The sequence below is a fragment of the Branchiostoma lanceolatum genome, chromosome 14 (assembly GCF_035083965.1).
Source record: "Branchiostoma lanceolatum isolate klBraLanc5 chromosome 14, klBraLanc5.hap2, whole genome shotgun sequence".
Taxonomy (NCBI): domain Eukaryota; kingdom Metazoa; phylum Chordata; class Leptocardii; order Amphioxiformes; family Branchiostomatidae; genus Branchiostoma; species Branchiostoma lanceolatum.
Genome location: NC_089735.1, coordinates 18,320,255 through 18,335,102, shown reverse-complemented (window position 1 = coordinate 18,335,102; position 14,848 = coordinate 18,320,255). Strand labels below are relative to the sequence as shown.

Sequence of the window (14,848 nt, the reverse complement as noted above, 5' to 3'; positions counted from 1 at the left end):
GCCCGTTTCGAAGCAATCATCCGTTATTGTCATCAACATGCATGAAAAACATAAATGCCTCTAATAAATGGGATATTACATATCATCATGATGTAGGAAACTAATTGTATTTACAATTCAAATATGGATCCTAATGATGTCGATAATCAACGGTAGAATAGTGTATGATTTAACTATGGTATCAACTTTATTTTGTTTACTGATTTAACCCTATCTAGACTGTTTATTTTTAAAAATCTGGGGTGGGGTGGGAGGTTTATGCTTTGGTCCCATTTCCAATCCGGGCCCCGTCGGGCTGTTTGCGAAAACGAAAAATAAATAAAGAAAGCATATCAAGAAAATGCACAATATATGGTTAGGAGTAATGTTTTACGTTTTGTGTCTTTTGTTGTCTTTTATATCATATTTTTCGTTCCCACAAGCTGCCCTGCCGCCACCCCCCCCTGTCATAACGATATGGTGTATGATCACCAAATTTACAGCGGGTGATGTAAATAACATTAATGATCTTGTGATTTTGGTATCATTTCGACGCAATACGACGTATTTATGACGTCATCGATGTGATTTGTTTTAGGTAAATAGGTAATTCGCTTAATATCTAAAGGTATTAAACCAAAAAAGTGTGTCTTATTGATGCTAAGGTCTGCCAAGACATCTGACGTCAATGGTAACTATTATGACGTCGAAATGACGTGAAAGAATGTGTATTTAGCTGTCCCTTTGGATCCGCCATCTTTGATCGGCCATTTTGAATTTTTCAAAATACATTTTTGTTTACTAATAACCCCAAAACACTATGAAAATAGACTAGAAACGTTAATATGAATATTTCTGGTTAAGAACATACCAATAAACTATCTATGAAATTTTGAGTAGAAGTAATTTGGACTGATCTATTTTGCATAGGGATGCCGCTAGAATACTCTATCATTGCACTTGGGCATATCTGAATATGATGTTGGCATGTGTTGATTACGCATAAGGCCACAGCAAGTAAATTTTATGGATGAATTTTTTTGTTTTCACCTAATTTTGAAATAAAAATAATACTTTCCAACAATTTTTACTCTTCGACAATGGTCAATATACCGAAAAAGTAGGCAACATGTCGCAAACGTCTGCTAGTTCAATCGTTATCAACTTACAGGAAGACACACTATTAAGATTGTAATTGGATTTAGACTGTAATTGCTGTGCCATTAGTATGAACAACGTGTAAATCTATGTATAATTCTTAAAGGAGTTAAACTACTATTAATAACAAATCCGATAACAGTGTAAAATGAAGTAACTAATGCAGTTTGAGTAGACCATTGTTTAGATGTCTGTCCGTTGTAGACAGAAGAAAAAAGACGGGGGATTTCTGAGGAACGACGATTCAGTCAGTAAAGACAGCAAGACGAATAAATAGCGGATAGAACTTCAGTAAGCAGAGCCAGCATTATTTAGTCACAGTCAGTCTGCCTCATGACTCAGGAGACTCCAGTGCCCAGTGTACGGAATCCTTGTCTCCGTTCATCTATAGTCATAATAATTTTCTTTGTTTTTGATAATTTTTCTACATCATTAGTTGCATCTACCTTATTACACTGCACAGCAATATTTATCACGTATGGATGCGACTTTGTAGTGTCGTGCGATCGTCTTGAAAAAAAAATTATGTACGCAATCCCCACCGCCGCTTGACTTGTCCGCCATTTCGTCCAACATTCCGACGAACCGCCGATCACGCGATCGAACGGGCGACGTTCTGAAGTTAGTTCACTTTTGGTGATTTTCCTGTGACGCTCGAACACCGACCGCAACGGTCGATTCGGTTATTTCTTAGCGTTCTACGCTGGCTTATTTGCATATTAACTTGCGGGACACAAGTTAATATGTAAATGAACCAGATTTTACACGTTTTTGCGTTTTTCGTCGTTCATTAATGATGGAAATGTAACAAAATGACGGGAATATGTTGGAAATAAGTAATAAATAAGTTACAAATGTGAATCTTAGTGTAGATCTTTCAAATTCTTACTATTTGTAATTTTTGCCAACCAGATTCTACAATATGCCCCTTTAAAAGCCTTAGAATATCACATAGATTTTTTTCTTACCCTATCTAGACTGTGGAGGGGGGGGGGCTAAAAGTGCCCGCCCCAACTTTGACTTCGTATAACTGCCAAACGACGTATGCTAGGACTACTAAACTTGGTGTCTTTTCCTAAAATTTAGTTGGCTACAATTTTATGATAATGGTTTAAGTTTATTATTTTTCTTGTTGCCATGGCAACCGGTTTCTAACAGGCATTTTATGCAAAAATCACATTTCTTTTTTAAACAATGATATTTCTCAGGCTTTTTTGCTCAACCACACTAGTTTTCCTACATGTTTAAATGTATTAATATTCATAATTTATGCTAATGTGATGACGTAATCGGTCTAAATCCAAGATGGCGGACCATATCACTATTTTAGGTTTCAACATGCTTTTTCGCCTTCAAAATCGTCACTACCTGGTATTTTCTTTACCATAAACATTCAGATTAACGTTTCTAGTCTATTTTAAGTGTGTTTTGGGGTCATATGTTGAAAAAAAGTTGTTTTTTTTCATTCAAAAAAAATGGCCGATCCCAGATGGCGGATCTCTAGGGATCGCTAACAACACATGACGTCATCCTTTGACATCAACGTAGTTACCATTGACGTCAGATGTCTTGGTATACCTTGACATCAATATGACACACTTTTTTGTTCAATACCTTTAAATATTACGGGAATTCCATATTTAGCCAAAAAATCACATCGATGACGTCATATTTACGTCATATTACGTCGTAACGTCACCAAAATTACAGAAATTATTAAAGTTCGCGTGTGCATCATTCCCTGCAAATCTGGTGATGATACACCATACCGTTTGGAAGTTATGAGGGGGGGCGAATGAATGTCCTCGCAATGAGTACTTTGTTAGAATAGCTAGAAAAAACTTTCGACATATCTAGGCCGCCATACAAGAGAAACTTCACACATACGTTGTGAGACCTCCTGTTCGTCCATCAACACGCCTTATGGAATAGAAGCCCAAAGCTCTTTCCGTTCCGCTGCAACGTCAACAGAAATCTCCGAGCCTTGGAGATTGATGATGGTGAAGAGACTGACATGTCTATTATCCGGGTATGGTTACAAATTCGTGTGGTTAAAACCCAAGACACTTCACGTTTCATACACGTACATGTATGGAAATCTGATGCTGTTCGTCTTGTGTTGCTGCCACCGTTAAACCCATCACTGCTACTTCATATCAGCAGGCTTGACGTTTTCTACGTCAAGTCCTTAGTTACGAAGTCTCTTTACGTATGTTTTTGTGCTAAAAGCTACGGAAGCCTTATCCTTGGCGTTTGGCCGCGTGGCATTCAACCCAAGTAGGGGCGACGTTCATTCTTTTTGCTGTCAGTAAATGCATAGGTGGTAACTAAAAGCTAATAGAACCGGTTGTAGTACGTTTTGGATATGACAGTATGCTTGGTGCAAACTTGGCTGAGTTGTGTTTCTGGTTACCCAAGCAAAAACCTGCCGTCCCTAACATTTATTTTTGTCGACCGCTAACAATGTACATTAAAGGCTAAACGAAACATGATCAGTTGTGTAAAATGGACACATACATACAGAAACTATACATATATTGAAACGTGTTGATATAGTTTTCAATCGCCAAAGTTAAGAAATAGAGTTTTTACGGGTTTTCAACAAGTCCGATTTTCGACACCTGCCGAACAACCTACGGATTGCGCGGCCGAACGCGCTACGACGTCATCTACAGACAAGCTCCGCTCAGCGAACGGCGTGGTGTACTGCAGAAAATGGCGGACGCAACAGATCGGTGTTCCGACTCCTCCTCGAGTGTGCAGGCCTAATTTGAAGTTGTCCAGCGTAAGGAGCCAGTGGAGGGGCCGAGGGAGAGATTACATCGTTGAACCATACTTGGACGATGGTGCCGACGAAGGTCGGGGGAGGGTGCGTGATGGCGGTGAGACGGAGGGGGAGGGCATATAAGGACGGAATCGATGGACATGCACGTAGAAAATTATCTAGGCTTCAGAATCTGGAGTGGCAAGTTTACGGCAAGATTTTTTGGGTATTGGTGCACCATAACTGCAGTTTAGTGTACCTGGCTGTACCTTACTTACGCAATTTTCCTGGATATAAAATAGGAAACAATCGCCGGAGACAAAAAAAAAATTACCTACGTTCCTGCCGGAACATTTGAGAAAAGAAACGTGCGTGTAAAACAAAACAAACACGTGGAAAACTATCTAGAAAAAATTCTATTTGATTATTGTCGCTCAGACATCGTCACATGCAAAAAAAGTCTTCATCTTGCACCAAAAATTTTACATTTTGCTTTGAACCTTTTGTCAGCAAGTGGTTTAACCCCCTCCCTCCCAAGGGGTTGTTTGGGTGCTTTAAATTAAATGTACAAATTTATTATTTTCACCTCGTTACCATCACGGTGCATCGAATTAGATCGGATTGTTCACGTGTTAAGTCTTTTCATGAATAGGTTAATCTTCTAAATAAATTGCATGATGTAGCTTAAGTTCCTGTGCTTATTGACTTGACTCTACTATTTGAATGATGAAAGTTACATACATGTACATTCTTGTACATCAAGGACATTATAATGTCCTTGCATACATGTATCCTGTATATGGTGTTTCAGGTGTTTATGAGGCAACTGCAACATTATTCCAACTGCTACTTAGTTTATATGTTTGTTTGTTAGTTAGTTGACATTGTATACCCGGTAAACTGCCTCAAGGCATAACACACCAGATTTGTACTGAAGAGTACAAGCTGCTATCCTGACGAATCGCGCTCCTAGTGGCCGGCAGGTCCTGTGACCGCCATCCCCCTGGTCAGAAACCTCCGGCCGAGAGCTTGTGTAAACACAGGCTATACAAGCTGCATATCCAGACAGATTTGTATGATCCACTCATACTGGAAAAGACCCCTTCTCTTTTCGATAAGTGTGCTGGTTTCCCTTACCTTTTGTACATGCCAATCTGAGGCTGAACCAGATATACTGACATGGAAAAAACGTACTTGGATTGCAATTACGGCTACATGCGGTCAGCTAGCAGCAGTGTTTTTGACAAAGATTGTGGCTGTTTCTGTGGTGCTAAGGACTCCACAATGGCATACAAGGAAAGAATGAAAAGAATATATGTACGGTAGACAATTTCCTTGTTTGAACTTTGTATTATTATGATAGTAATGTTTTTTTTGCACGAGTAGCCGGATATTTCAAAGCCTTACTGAAATCCTTTGTCATATTTTCAGCGTTTTGTTTTTAAACTAGCGAAATAAATTAGTTACATCGACTGTAAACAGTTATCTATATAACCATCAACAGTAAATCTTAGGCACATTTGAGTCTTAGAATTAATGTGGCAGCTGTAGGGAGGATAAAATAATAGAAAACAGACTTGCAAGTCAAAATTCTGACGCTCTATATCGTCTCGCTAGAGCTGGTGTTTTTGCACACGATTTTATACGAACTCCTAGTAAGCGTTATTCTGTTACACTGAACAGTCTCGAGTAGTTCTATACGAGCATTTTCTTTTCCAAAACGTATGTACAGTGGGTCACTGCGTTCCTGGACCGGAAGACCGGAAACACCCGTGGCGCGAGGGCAGAAACACTAGACTCCCTTGGCAGACTTAGCACCTACTTACAAAATGACCTTTATGTGTCAAAATGATTAGATTTAAAAGGCTTGATGTGTTCCGTTATCTCGCAGAGGTGAAGGGAGACAGACATAAAAATCCCGGACAATCCTACCCTACCCTACTCGACCAAAACCTCTGCTTGGAGAACAATTATTGCCCGTGTGCGCTGCTCCAAGATCTTGGTGAAGATCTTGCCTGTGTGGCTGAGCAGGGATATGCCTCTGTATTTGTTGCAGTCCTTCTTGCTCCCTTTCCTTTTCCATATGGGCATTACAAGTGCCCTCTGCCAGTCATCCGGAACACGTCTTTCTTCCCAAGCCTTTTGGAAGATCGTAGTTAGCCACTTAATGCCAGTCTCTCCACAGGCCGTGATGGCTTCAGTGATGATTCTATCTACTCCAGCTGCCTTGTTCTTGGGACTTGACCTCACGGCTCTTTTGACCTCTTCCTTGTTGGGTTCTTTATGTTCCGGGTGTCTGGGCTTGAACTTTTCAGAAGTGCTGATTCCATCGACCGGGTTCAGTAGCTCTCTGAAATAGTCTTCCCATCTCTCCCTGATGTCACTGTCCTCATACTCATAGAGGGGATTGCCATCCTTAATGACCTTATCATTTATAACAGAGACTGGGTTGTATGGCCCGTCTCTTAACCGTATGGCCCTGATGCTCCTATAGAACTCCCGCGGTGACTGCTTGCACAGCTCAGTAAGGTGTCTCCCATAGTCAGTCCAGGATGAGTCCTTTGCAGTCTTGACCACTCTCTTGCTGTTCCTTCCGACTAGTCTGTAATTGACATAGTCTTCATGTGTCTGCGATTTCACACACTGAAGAGTCTTTTTTTTCTCTTTTACTGCTTCCTTCACTTCGTCGTTCCACCAGACGGTGGCCTTTCTCTGTCCCCTATTCTGTCCCTTGGTCCCACAAGCCTTCTAGACAGTGTTGAGAAGAGTGTCTCTGAAGGTGCACCAAGCTTCGATTACTGTCATATATGTTTGTGTCGATGTGTTCCAGACTTTCCGTAACCTTCCTTCTTGTTTCTTCTTGAATGTCCATGCTCTTCCTGAACTTTTGCCAGTTAATTATAACTGGAATTTGTTCCTCTGGTGTCACCTTCCTTCTTTGTGGTTTGGTTGAATTCCCATCTATCCACATCACCACTGGTCGGTGGTCTGTGTCCAGTCCTGCGTTTTGTATGACCCTAGCATCGTGGACCCTGCTCCTCCTTGTTGTTCTGGTGAGGATGAAGTCGATTTGGGATGTTTTGGTCAGGTCATTCCATCTATACCATGTCTGGGTGTGGCTGCGACGATGTTGGAAGAGAGTGTTTGTGACGAAGAGGTCATGTTCTGCACAGAGACTCAGGAGCTGGTATCCATTGTACTTACAATCTGTGTTGGTGTCACCGTGGGGGCCTAGATGTCTTGTCCAAGGATCTCTCCTTCCTCCCAACCCTACCGTTAAAGTCGCCCATTACAATTACTTCCTCTCCATCTGGTACCAGGGAAAGACTGTCCGAGACTTCCTCAAAGAAGTCATCCTTTTCCTGGTCAGAGTAAGAGTAATTGCATGGGGCGTAGACTTGTATGTAATTGGTAATTCTGTCCTTTTCCCTGATTGTGATCCTGATTACCATCTCCGAAATGTACGCTGTGTCGGTAAGGTTCTTTGCGGTATCCGGGTGCAGGATGAAAGCTACACCGTGCTTTGCCCTCTGGCGTTGTTCTACTTCGTTCCATATGAGGACGTAGTTGGAGTGGATCTCCTTGCATCATTTTCCACTCCTTCTACAGTCTGCCAGACCCATGACTGTGATTCTGCGTTTGTTCATGAAGTCTACTATCTCCGGTTCCTAATCTCTTAAGCCACAGACGTTCCAGGTTCCAATTCTTTCTACCATAGCCATTTGTTGAACTCGTAGTCCTTTTCCACTTCCAGGTCGTTGTCCGTCTTGATCCGTCCTTTTACCTCTCCTTATAGTACGTTTAGCAACATTTATTCAGCTACCGACTTGCTGGGCCTGTCGTAGCCGTTTTACCAGAGCCCCGTTAGCCAGAAGTTTCGGTGTGCCGATGGTGTGGGCTGGCCTACTCCTCCTGTTACCACCTCCCACGACGAGGACGAGGGGTTGGATTTTGGGAGCCCGGTCTATATAGGGTTAAACTGTCCATCTGATATCTGTGAGATAAAAATCCAAAACAGAATCCAACAATTATTGCATATTTACTTTCAGAGTTCCTGTATTTCACACTCAGATTAAGGCCTTCAACAGTAGATATAGGGATGTGTAGTAAACATTGTGCTTCCTTCTTCAAGATCCCCAAATATCGACCCTAATTTCTTCAGTACCGTAACCAGAAACACGACATATTCTTCCTCAGACGTGATTGATATTAAGTTGCCAACACAAAACAACACACCAGGGTCTCCCAGTTACCAAGTAATTGGAACAAGGAGCTCAACTGTGAGGCTGCAGGTCGGCCAGAACTTACGCAAAGATTTGTCGTGATTTTTCAAAGGATTTTTGTAGCAGATGTGTAAACAACTTTTAACGTTTGACCACAAATATTGACTTAAAGATCAGCACATAAAGGCACACTAGCATGGCGTCAGACGTCAATTGGCTTCGCCCTACCTCCTTATATGTGCTGCTAGCTGAGGCTTGGTAAGATTCCAGACTTGCACTATACAAAGTTGGATGACCAAGTTTCATCTGCTGTTTTAGTAACGTAATATTTGCAACCTTTTCACTTTGTTGCATGTTGCAAGTACCAAAGGGCTGTCAGCGCCAGTTTCACCTAAATAAGCGTTAACCTAGAAGGTTCCATGTCAGTTCATTTTTCATCAATAAGTATCCTATATGGAGGTTAGGATGGCGGCATTGTATATCCACAATGGTTATGGGGCCGTGAAATCTCCGAGCTATCTGCCAACTCGTGGCGACCTCCGACACTCAAAACGCCTCTCAAATATGTGTTTGAACAAACGGCTGACACCGCGGACTGACCATGAAATTTGCTGTTAATCTTCCCCGGTTACAAAAGACGCGGTGTGAATTGGCGGTGATCTGACCTGTAGGAAATTGATGGCAGAATTGGTTCCGTTTCTGACAATTTATATAGACCCCATCAATCACAGGAGGATGATAACTTCGATGTTGGAGCCTGCAGGGAACGGAAGATAGAAAATCGCGAGCTAGAAATGGGCCCAGATATATTCGTTAAGAAAGCCGCCCCCCCCCCTCCAAAAAAAAATAATTGCTGAAGTACCATATTCACTAAGGTATTTTTGCTATCAGGACGCATAGGAAAACATGTACTCGTCTAATCTATCTTGTGCAATGGTCGTAAATACAATCTTATCCGCTGCCCATAGCCATCGTTAATTTAATACTTTGCTAAACTCCGGCAGCATCTGGAGGGACCTTCCTGTGCAACAGATGGCAAATGTGATGGGTCGCATGCCATTGTTGTGCAAATTTTGATTTCGTCAACATGCTCGAGCCAACACCGTCTTTTTATAAAACAATTGTAAGAGGCTAGATTTACGGTGGCAACATTTCTGGTTTACTTTGCATCAAGTCATGTATCTATTTTTTGGACACTTCCAAAAATATTATGATTTCTTCAGAGCATCCCACTCTGTTTCGTTGCACATAGGAGGATGCTACGAAGTTACCATACATTTTCATAGGACAAGATAAATAATCTGGCGCTACCACTGAATGATGACCCGAATATTAACATTCTTTCTGCCTAATCAAACCAAACACCTTTTAGCTAACGGAACAGAAATAACGTATAATACGATGCGTATGCACATATTTGTTTTAGATTCAGAAGAAAATATTCTTCTGTTCAGATAAAAGAATCTATTGGTCATAGATGACAGATCGGAGTCTAACCAATGAGAATAAATAATGACAAAAATGATAAATAAGAGATACAAGACAACAATGAATAAAAATGAGACAAATAAAATAACTATTATATGAATAGATGAATAACCGCAAAGGAATGATAATAAACCAACATACAGGTTATATATCATAGATATTCCATTGTATTGCATTTACAGAAGCCCTTTAAATTCACCTGTAAGGCAGAGGTCATTTGAGATCTCTGCATTTCAAAGCCTGTTGCATGTATGTTTTTATTACATATCTAGGTGGTTTGGATTGGCCCAAGACAGTCGCATGTATGTAGCATTTCATCATACCGTATTGGATGCAATGTCAACACAGAAATAAACTTCTTTTCCTATATGACATTGAGGAACCCAAATTCAAGAGGTTCTATACGTAAATCCTCACCTAATCTGTCAACAAGTTGTGTTTGTTTTTAGAAAAGAAGTCAACAGACATCTTCTACCGATTGCTATCGACAAGTGCACGAGCCTCGCACCCCGTACGTACATGAATCATTCAGTGTTGGTGATAATCGATCTGCCACGGCAAGGGGCTGCTGCACGAGATTAGGCACTCATGAATCCACAGTTCTTATAGATTAACTACGCGTCGAACCCTTCTGAATGATTTTGAGATCTTCCGTTAGAATGGACACCCGTTGTCGCCGATAAGGCGGGGGATTAACTCCAGTGGGGGGGGGGGGGGATATTTTGTAATTGCCTGCAGTGTGAAAGAGTGTTTAATCACTATACCAAACCTTCACGGCAAATCCCAGAAGAGATGCCGTGACAAATGTGGTGTGCTCTGGAGGTACTTCAAGCTTTTGAACTCCACCCTGCTTTCAACTGCAAAATTCCATAAAATCACCGGCTTTCCTCTGGGCTTAGCTGAAATTATGTTAAGTCGTAATAGTCACGAACATATGATTATAGTATTTGGAAATGAATGCATCACGCGTAAAAGCGTACGTAAAGATTTAAGGTAGTTTCAAAACATTGCTCTATCATTTGTGGCGTAACGGCTAGAACGTTAACATTCGGCCGTCAAACAAGGGAACCCGAGTTCGATCCCGGTTTGCCCCCAGACATGTCTGGACATGAGATCGGACGTCGTGCCCTTGGGAAAGGCACTTAACACAAATTTCCTCACTTCACTCAGGTGTAAATGGGTACCTAGCTTCGGTAAGGGACGTCCCTCGGATAGGACGTTAAATGGAGGTCCCGTGTGTTTTATAGAGCTGAACCCCGCGCACGTTAAAGAACCCACCACACCTTTCGAAAAAGAGTAGGGGCATGCCCCGGTGTGTGATGGTCCAAACCTTACAGTCTCGTCTGGGTTGACATCTTGAAAAGGTGATAGTTACCTGTTATGTCAATCCTTTCACAAATGTGGTAAATCTGAATAAATAGATAAAAAATAAATAAAAAAGATGAAAAGTATTATCACAGCTGGGCTTCAAACATTTTCAATGACGTGTTAGATAATAGCATTATCAAGAAAATTTGCTATGAAAAACCACCTAACTAGTGATCGTTTTTTAAATCTTGAAAAAATGATCTATTGTAAGAAGAAAAAAACACTCCGATAAAGACGTTCGTTTCTGAAAAGACGAAGAGAAAAGCTTGCCCGGCCCCTGATGTACGGCAGTAGGCCGAGCGTGTCCAGTGTCACTTGTTACCTGTCATGACGGCTATTATCGCACAGATGAAAGCAAATTGGCGTTTGCGGTCAATCGATGGTCAACAGGATTCTTCAGCCATGGTCTTAAAACCGACCATAGTTGTCATGTAACCAGCTATCTATTAACTCTAATGCTACGTAAGGAAGCTAATGACCGCTATTAAAACAAGATTTCGGACACCTCTGTTTGCTTATCATCGACTTTCAGGACAAAAACACATAAGTCGTTTCCTTATTGTTCCTTGACTTTGCACGAGCTGAGATAAGAATGAACCATTGAGCTGAGTTACACATCATGATAGTAAATAACCACGGGTACGCGGTCATAACTATTGAGCAAGAATAGTGGGGTTTATATCCTTTTTTGTATCTTCCTGGCAGGGTGTACAATTTAAAATCACAACTATTAACGGCAAAATAGCGATTTCACAGGCGTAAGGTTTACCCATTTCATGAATACAACCTTATACATAAGACAGTGTTTTAGTCAGCCTAAGAAGGCATTGACCATTGCCGGGTTGATTTGGACGTAATGTGGCAAGGTACAATCGGCATTTGCTACAAACGGAAGATGCAACAATTATTGAATGAATGAATGAAGACCTCTATTGCACATTTCTGCCACACTTGGCTAAGTACAGGTAATTAGAAAGTATCTGTTGGGCCATGGGCATGTATCACAGCCCGTTAAGCAAGTCTTTTACTCAACATACATAATATCATCCCAGTTTAAACATGAAGCATTAAAAAAGAACGTGCTATCTAAAGCCTAAGCCAAATCCACCACCATTCCACTATGGAAGAAAACCTCGCTGCGTCCTAAAGATTTTTATCTTGACAGAACTATCAACGAATTTCATGGATAAAAACGAATCTTTTTCCGCTTCCTGTGTTTTGTTGTCTTTTTACTCATACTTTTACATTTTGCCTAATATTTCAATAATGAGGCCAATGGTCATACAAACCAAATTCAAGGCCTCAATGTATGTATGATATATACGACGTTAGCTCATCTGTGTTGTTTTTCTGGTTTAAGCTACGAAGCCTGTCACCTTCACCCCTCGGCATGACATGTACATTGATGACACAAAATAAACGCCATGGTACGTGATCAATTGTAGTCAATTGTCGAAAGAATCTACAACGCCTTGCTCGATCGGCCCGTTATTTTTGCAGACCCGTGCAACTTTGTGATAATAGGAAGTTCTTCCGTGCATACATTGCGTTCCTCAGAGATCCTCAAGGTGTGTTAAAGAATATAACTGTAGTTTACCGTCATATCATTTTACTTATTAACTGACTAGCAACGATTCCCGGATCATTTGCACTCGGTAATCTAAAGAATCTGACCCAGAATCGCAAGGCTGTTCAAGAAGGTATCATTGATTTTATGTTTCTCAAGATCGATAGGACTCAGTCAAAGGGGTGAGATAAAAACCCTTTGTTCGATAGCAGGGCGTGATAATAGCCAGTATTTGTGCGAAAGCGCATTTTGAATGGAGACGGTCTCGGCTAAGTAATTTCAACAATAGCAGACATAGCATGTTTTCTAAGACTAAGGTCTCGTCAATGCCTACAATGATTTGCAAAGGTTACTATCATCGTGATGAGGTGTTTGTATCCGCTTTCTGCACTCATTTATCTAAGTTAACAATAATCCTATACCAGATCTTGTCGACCTGTAGGTCTAGCCAGTGTCGATCGAAGTATCATGAGTGCATCAGAAAAAAATAGAAGTATTTAAAAAAAAGATTCCTTCTCGACAATGACATATTGGAAGGCTTGGTCACAATTACAGTAGCGCACAGCAGCCTATAAGTATGTGTGCACCTTGCTGATGATATCAAGGTCCCGCCAAAGCAGCGACACACTGCGGCAGCTTAACAAAGTACATGATGACAAAGAGTATGACATTAGAAGCTACGTTTCTATTTGTGGATTGATAGTCCCATCACCTGATCGACTGATTTAACCATAAGGACTTACGGTATTTCTTTAAATTTTGCAGAGGACTGATAGTAATTCCGCTATCAATTTAATAGATTTAGAAATAATTTGCTTCCAAAAGAAATAAAAAATGCATTAACTCTCGGGAGATTTATGTTCACGGCATAATTGAAATCCCTCCAATATCTCTTTGTGAAAAAGGGATGTCTGTGTAGCGGAGCTCCACAACAACGTAGAATTTTCTTTTTCTGCATCCGCCAGCCTGCGACAACTAGCACTTCGTACAACCTTTAGGATAACTTGCCGGCATGAGCTACAGAAGAGTAAGTTTTTTCCTACCAGCATAGTAAGCGTTACTAGCCAAAAAGGTACGCAGTTATTGTGTTGGCTTGCCACCATTTGGCGTCTCTTTGAATTTCCCATTGTGACTTGTTTTCCCGCATTTTGGTGTGCCAATTGTTTTCACGTAGAGAACATTTTCGTGTTCCATTTTCGTCTTGATTGTTCGCCCTTCCAAGCGCGTGCAGTTGTTATTTTGAGCAATTTTCTGTCGCACGGTTCGTTTTTAGCGGCTCGTAATTTGCATTTGTTGCTGATTGCATTCCGGACATTTGTGTAGGAGGGTTTGTTTCAGTTTAGTATAATAACTTGTTGCAATTAATTTCCTCGTTTTCTCACCTGAGTTATGCATTTGGATGCGGGTGCGACGCTGCCAGGCCTGTGGTCTGCCTCGTCTTACCGCCTAAGGAGGCCATTGGTAGCAGATCAACATTCTGCCTAGTCTGCGCATGCCTGGGGCAGCTCCCGGCTTTCTTCTTCAGACGGCGGCGGTTATTGGTTTTTTCACCGCGGCGCTTCGGGTGAGTTTAGCCCTTGGAACGCTTTTCATCAGTTTTGGAAACTGTCGCCTGTTTGAACTGCTTTCGTCTTCGGTGTATTTTATGTTTGTTTTGTTCGTACCCTCTGTGCTATTTATTGTCGGCTTTAGGTACGGAAACTGTATACCAGTCAGCCGCCTGTGGCGCAGAGAGCGGTAGGACCAGGCTCGGAGACGTGAACGCTCGAGCAGCAGTCAACGAATGCAGGAGTAAAGCCAGGCTGTGTTTGATGTAACGTTATCACCTAGAGTTGTCTGCCTTCTTGCATCTCAGGTTGTCTAACAACCTAATGATCAGGTTTTGTAACAGGATTGTTAAATAATTCTGTTTGGTTTGTCACACGATAGCTTTTTGGACACCTTCAGGTTGGTAACAAGAATGTTAGTCAGTTCGGTTTGGTTTGGTTTGTCACACGACAGGTTGTCGGGCAACCTCGGGAGTCAGGAAAGAAACAATTTGACTTTCGAGTAGTTCTGTATGATTTATCGCACAAAGTAAAGTGGCTAGAAGAACAGCACTTTACGGAAATCTTACTACACCATCAAGAAGCTGCGGCGAAGTTTTAAACCTAGGCAAAGGAACATTAAAGCAGAAGACAACCGCATGCTGACCAACCTAAGTATACTTCAAAGATGTAGGGAGTACTGCGAGAAGTACAACGACAATGCAGATTACGGAGACAATAAGATGTACAGCACACCAGAGTAAGAAGAGAGCTT

At 41.4% G+C, this 14,848-nt stretch overlaps 1 protein-coding gene across 1 annotated transcript; it reads right to left on the bottom strand.

Annotated features, from left to right (window-relative positions):
* Positions 1-5,839: 5,839 nt before the first annotated feature.
* On the bottom strand, positions 5,840-6,872 carry LOC136448803 (uncharacterized). The gene is made up of 2 exons (XM_066448451.1): positions 6,831-6,872; positions 5,840-6,649 (listed from the first exon to the last, which is right to left on the bottom strand). Exons 1-2 carry the CDS (start codon positions 6,870-6,872, stop codon positions 5,840-5,842), a joined length of 852 nt encoding a protein of 283 aa, XP_066304548.1.
* Positions 6,873-14,848: the final 7,976 nt, after the last annotated feature.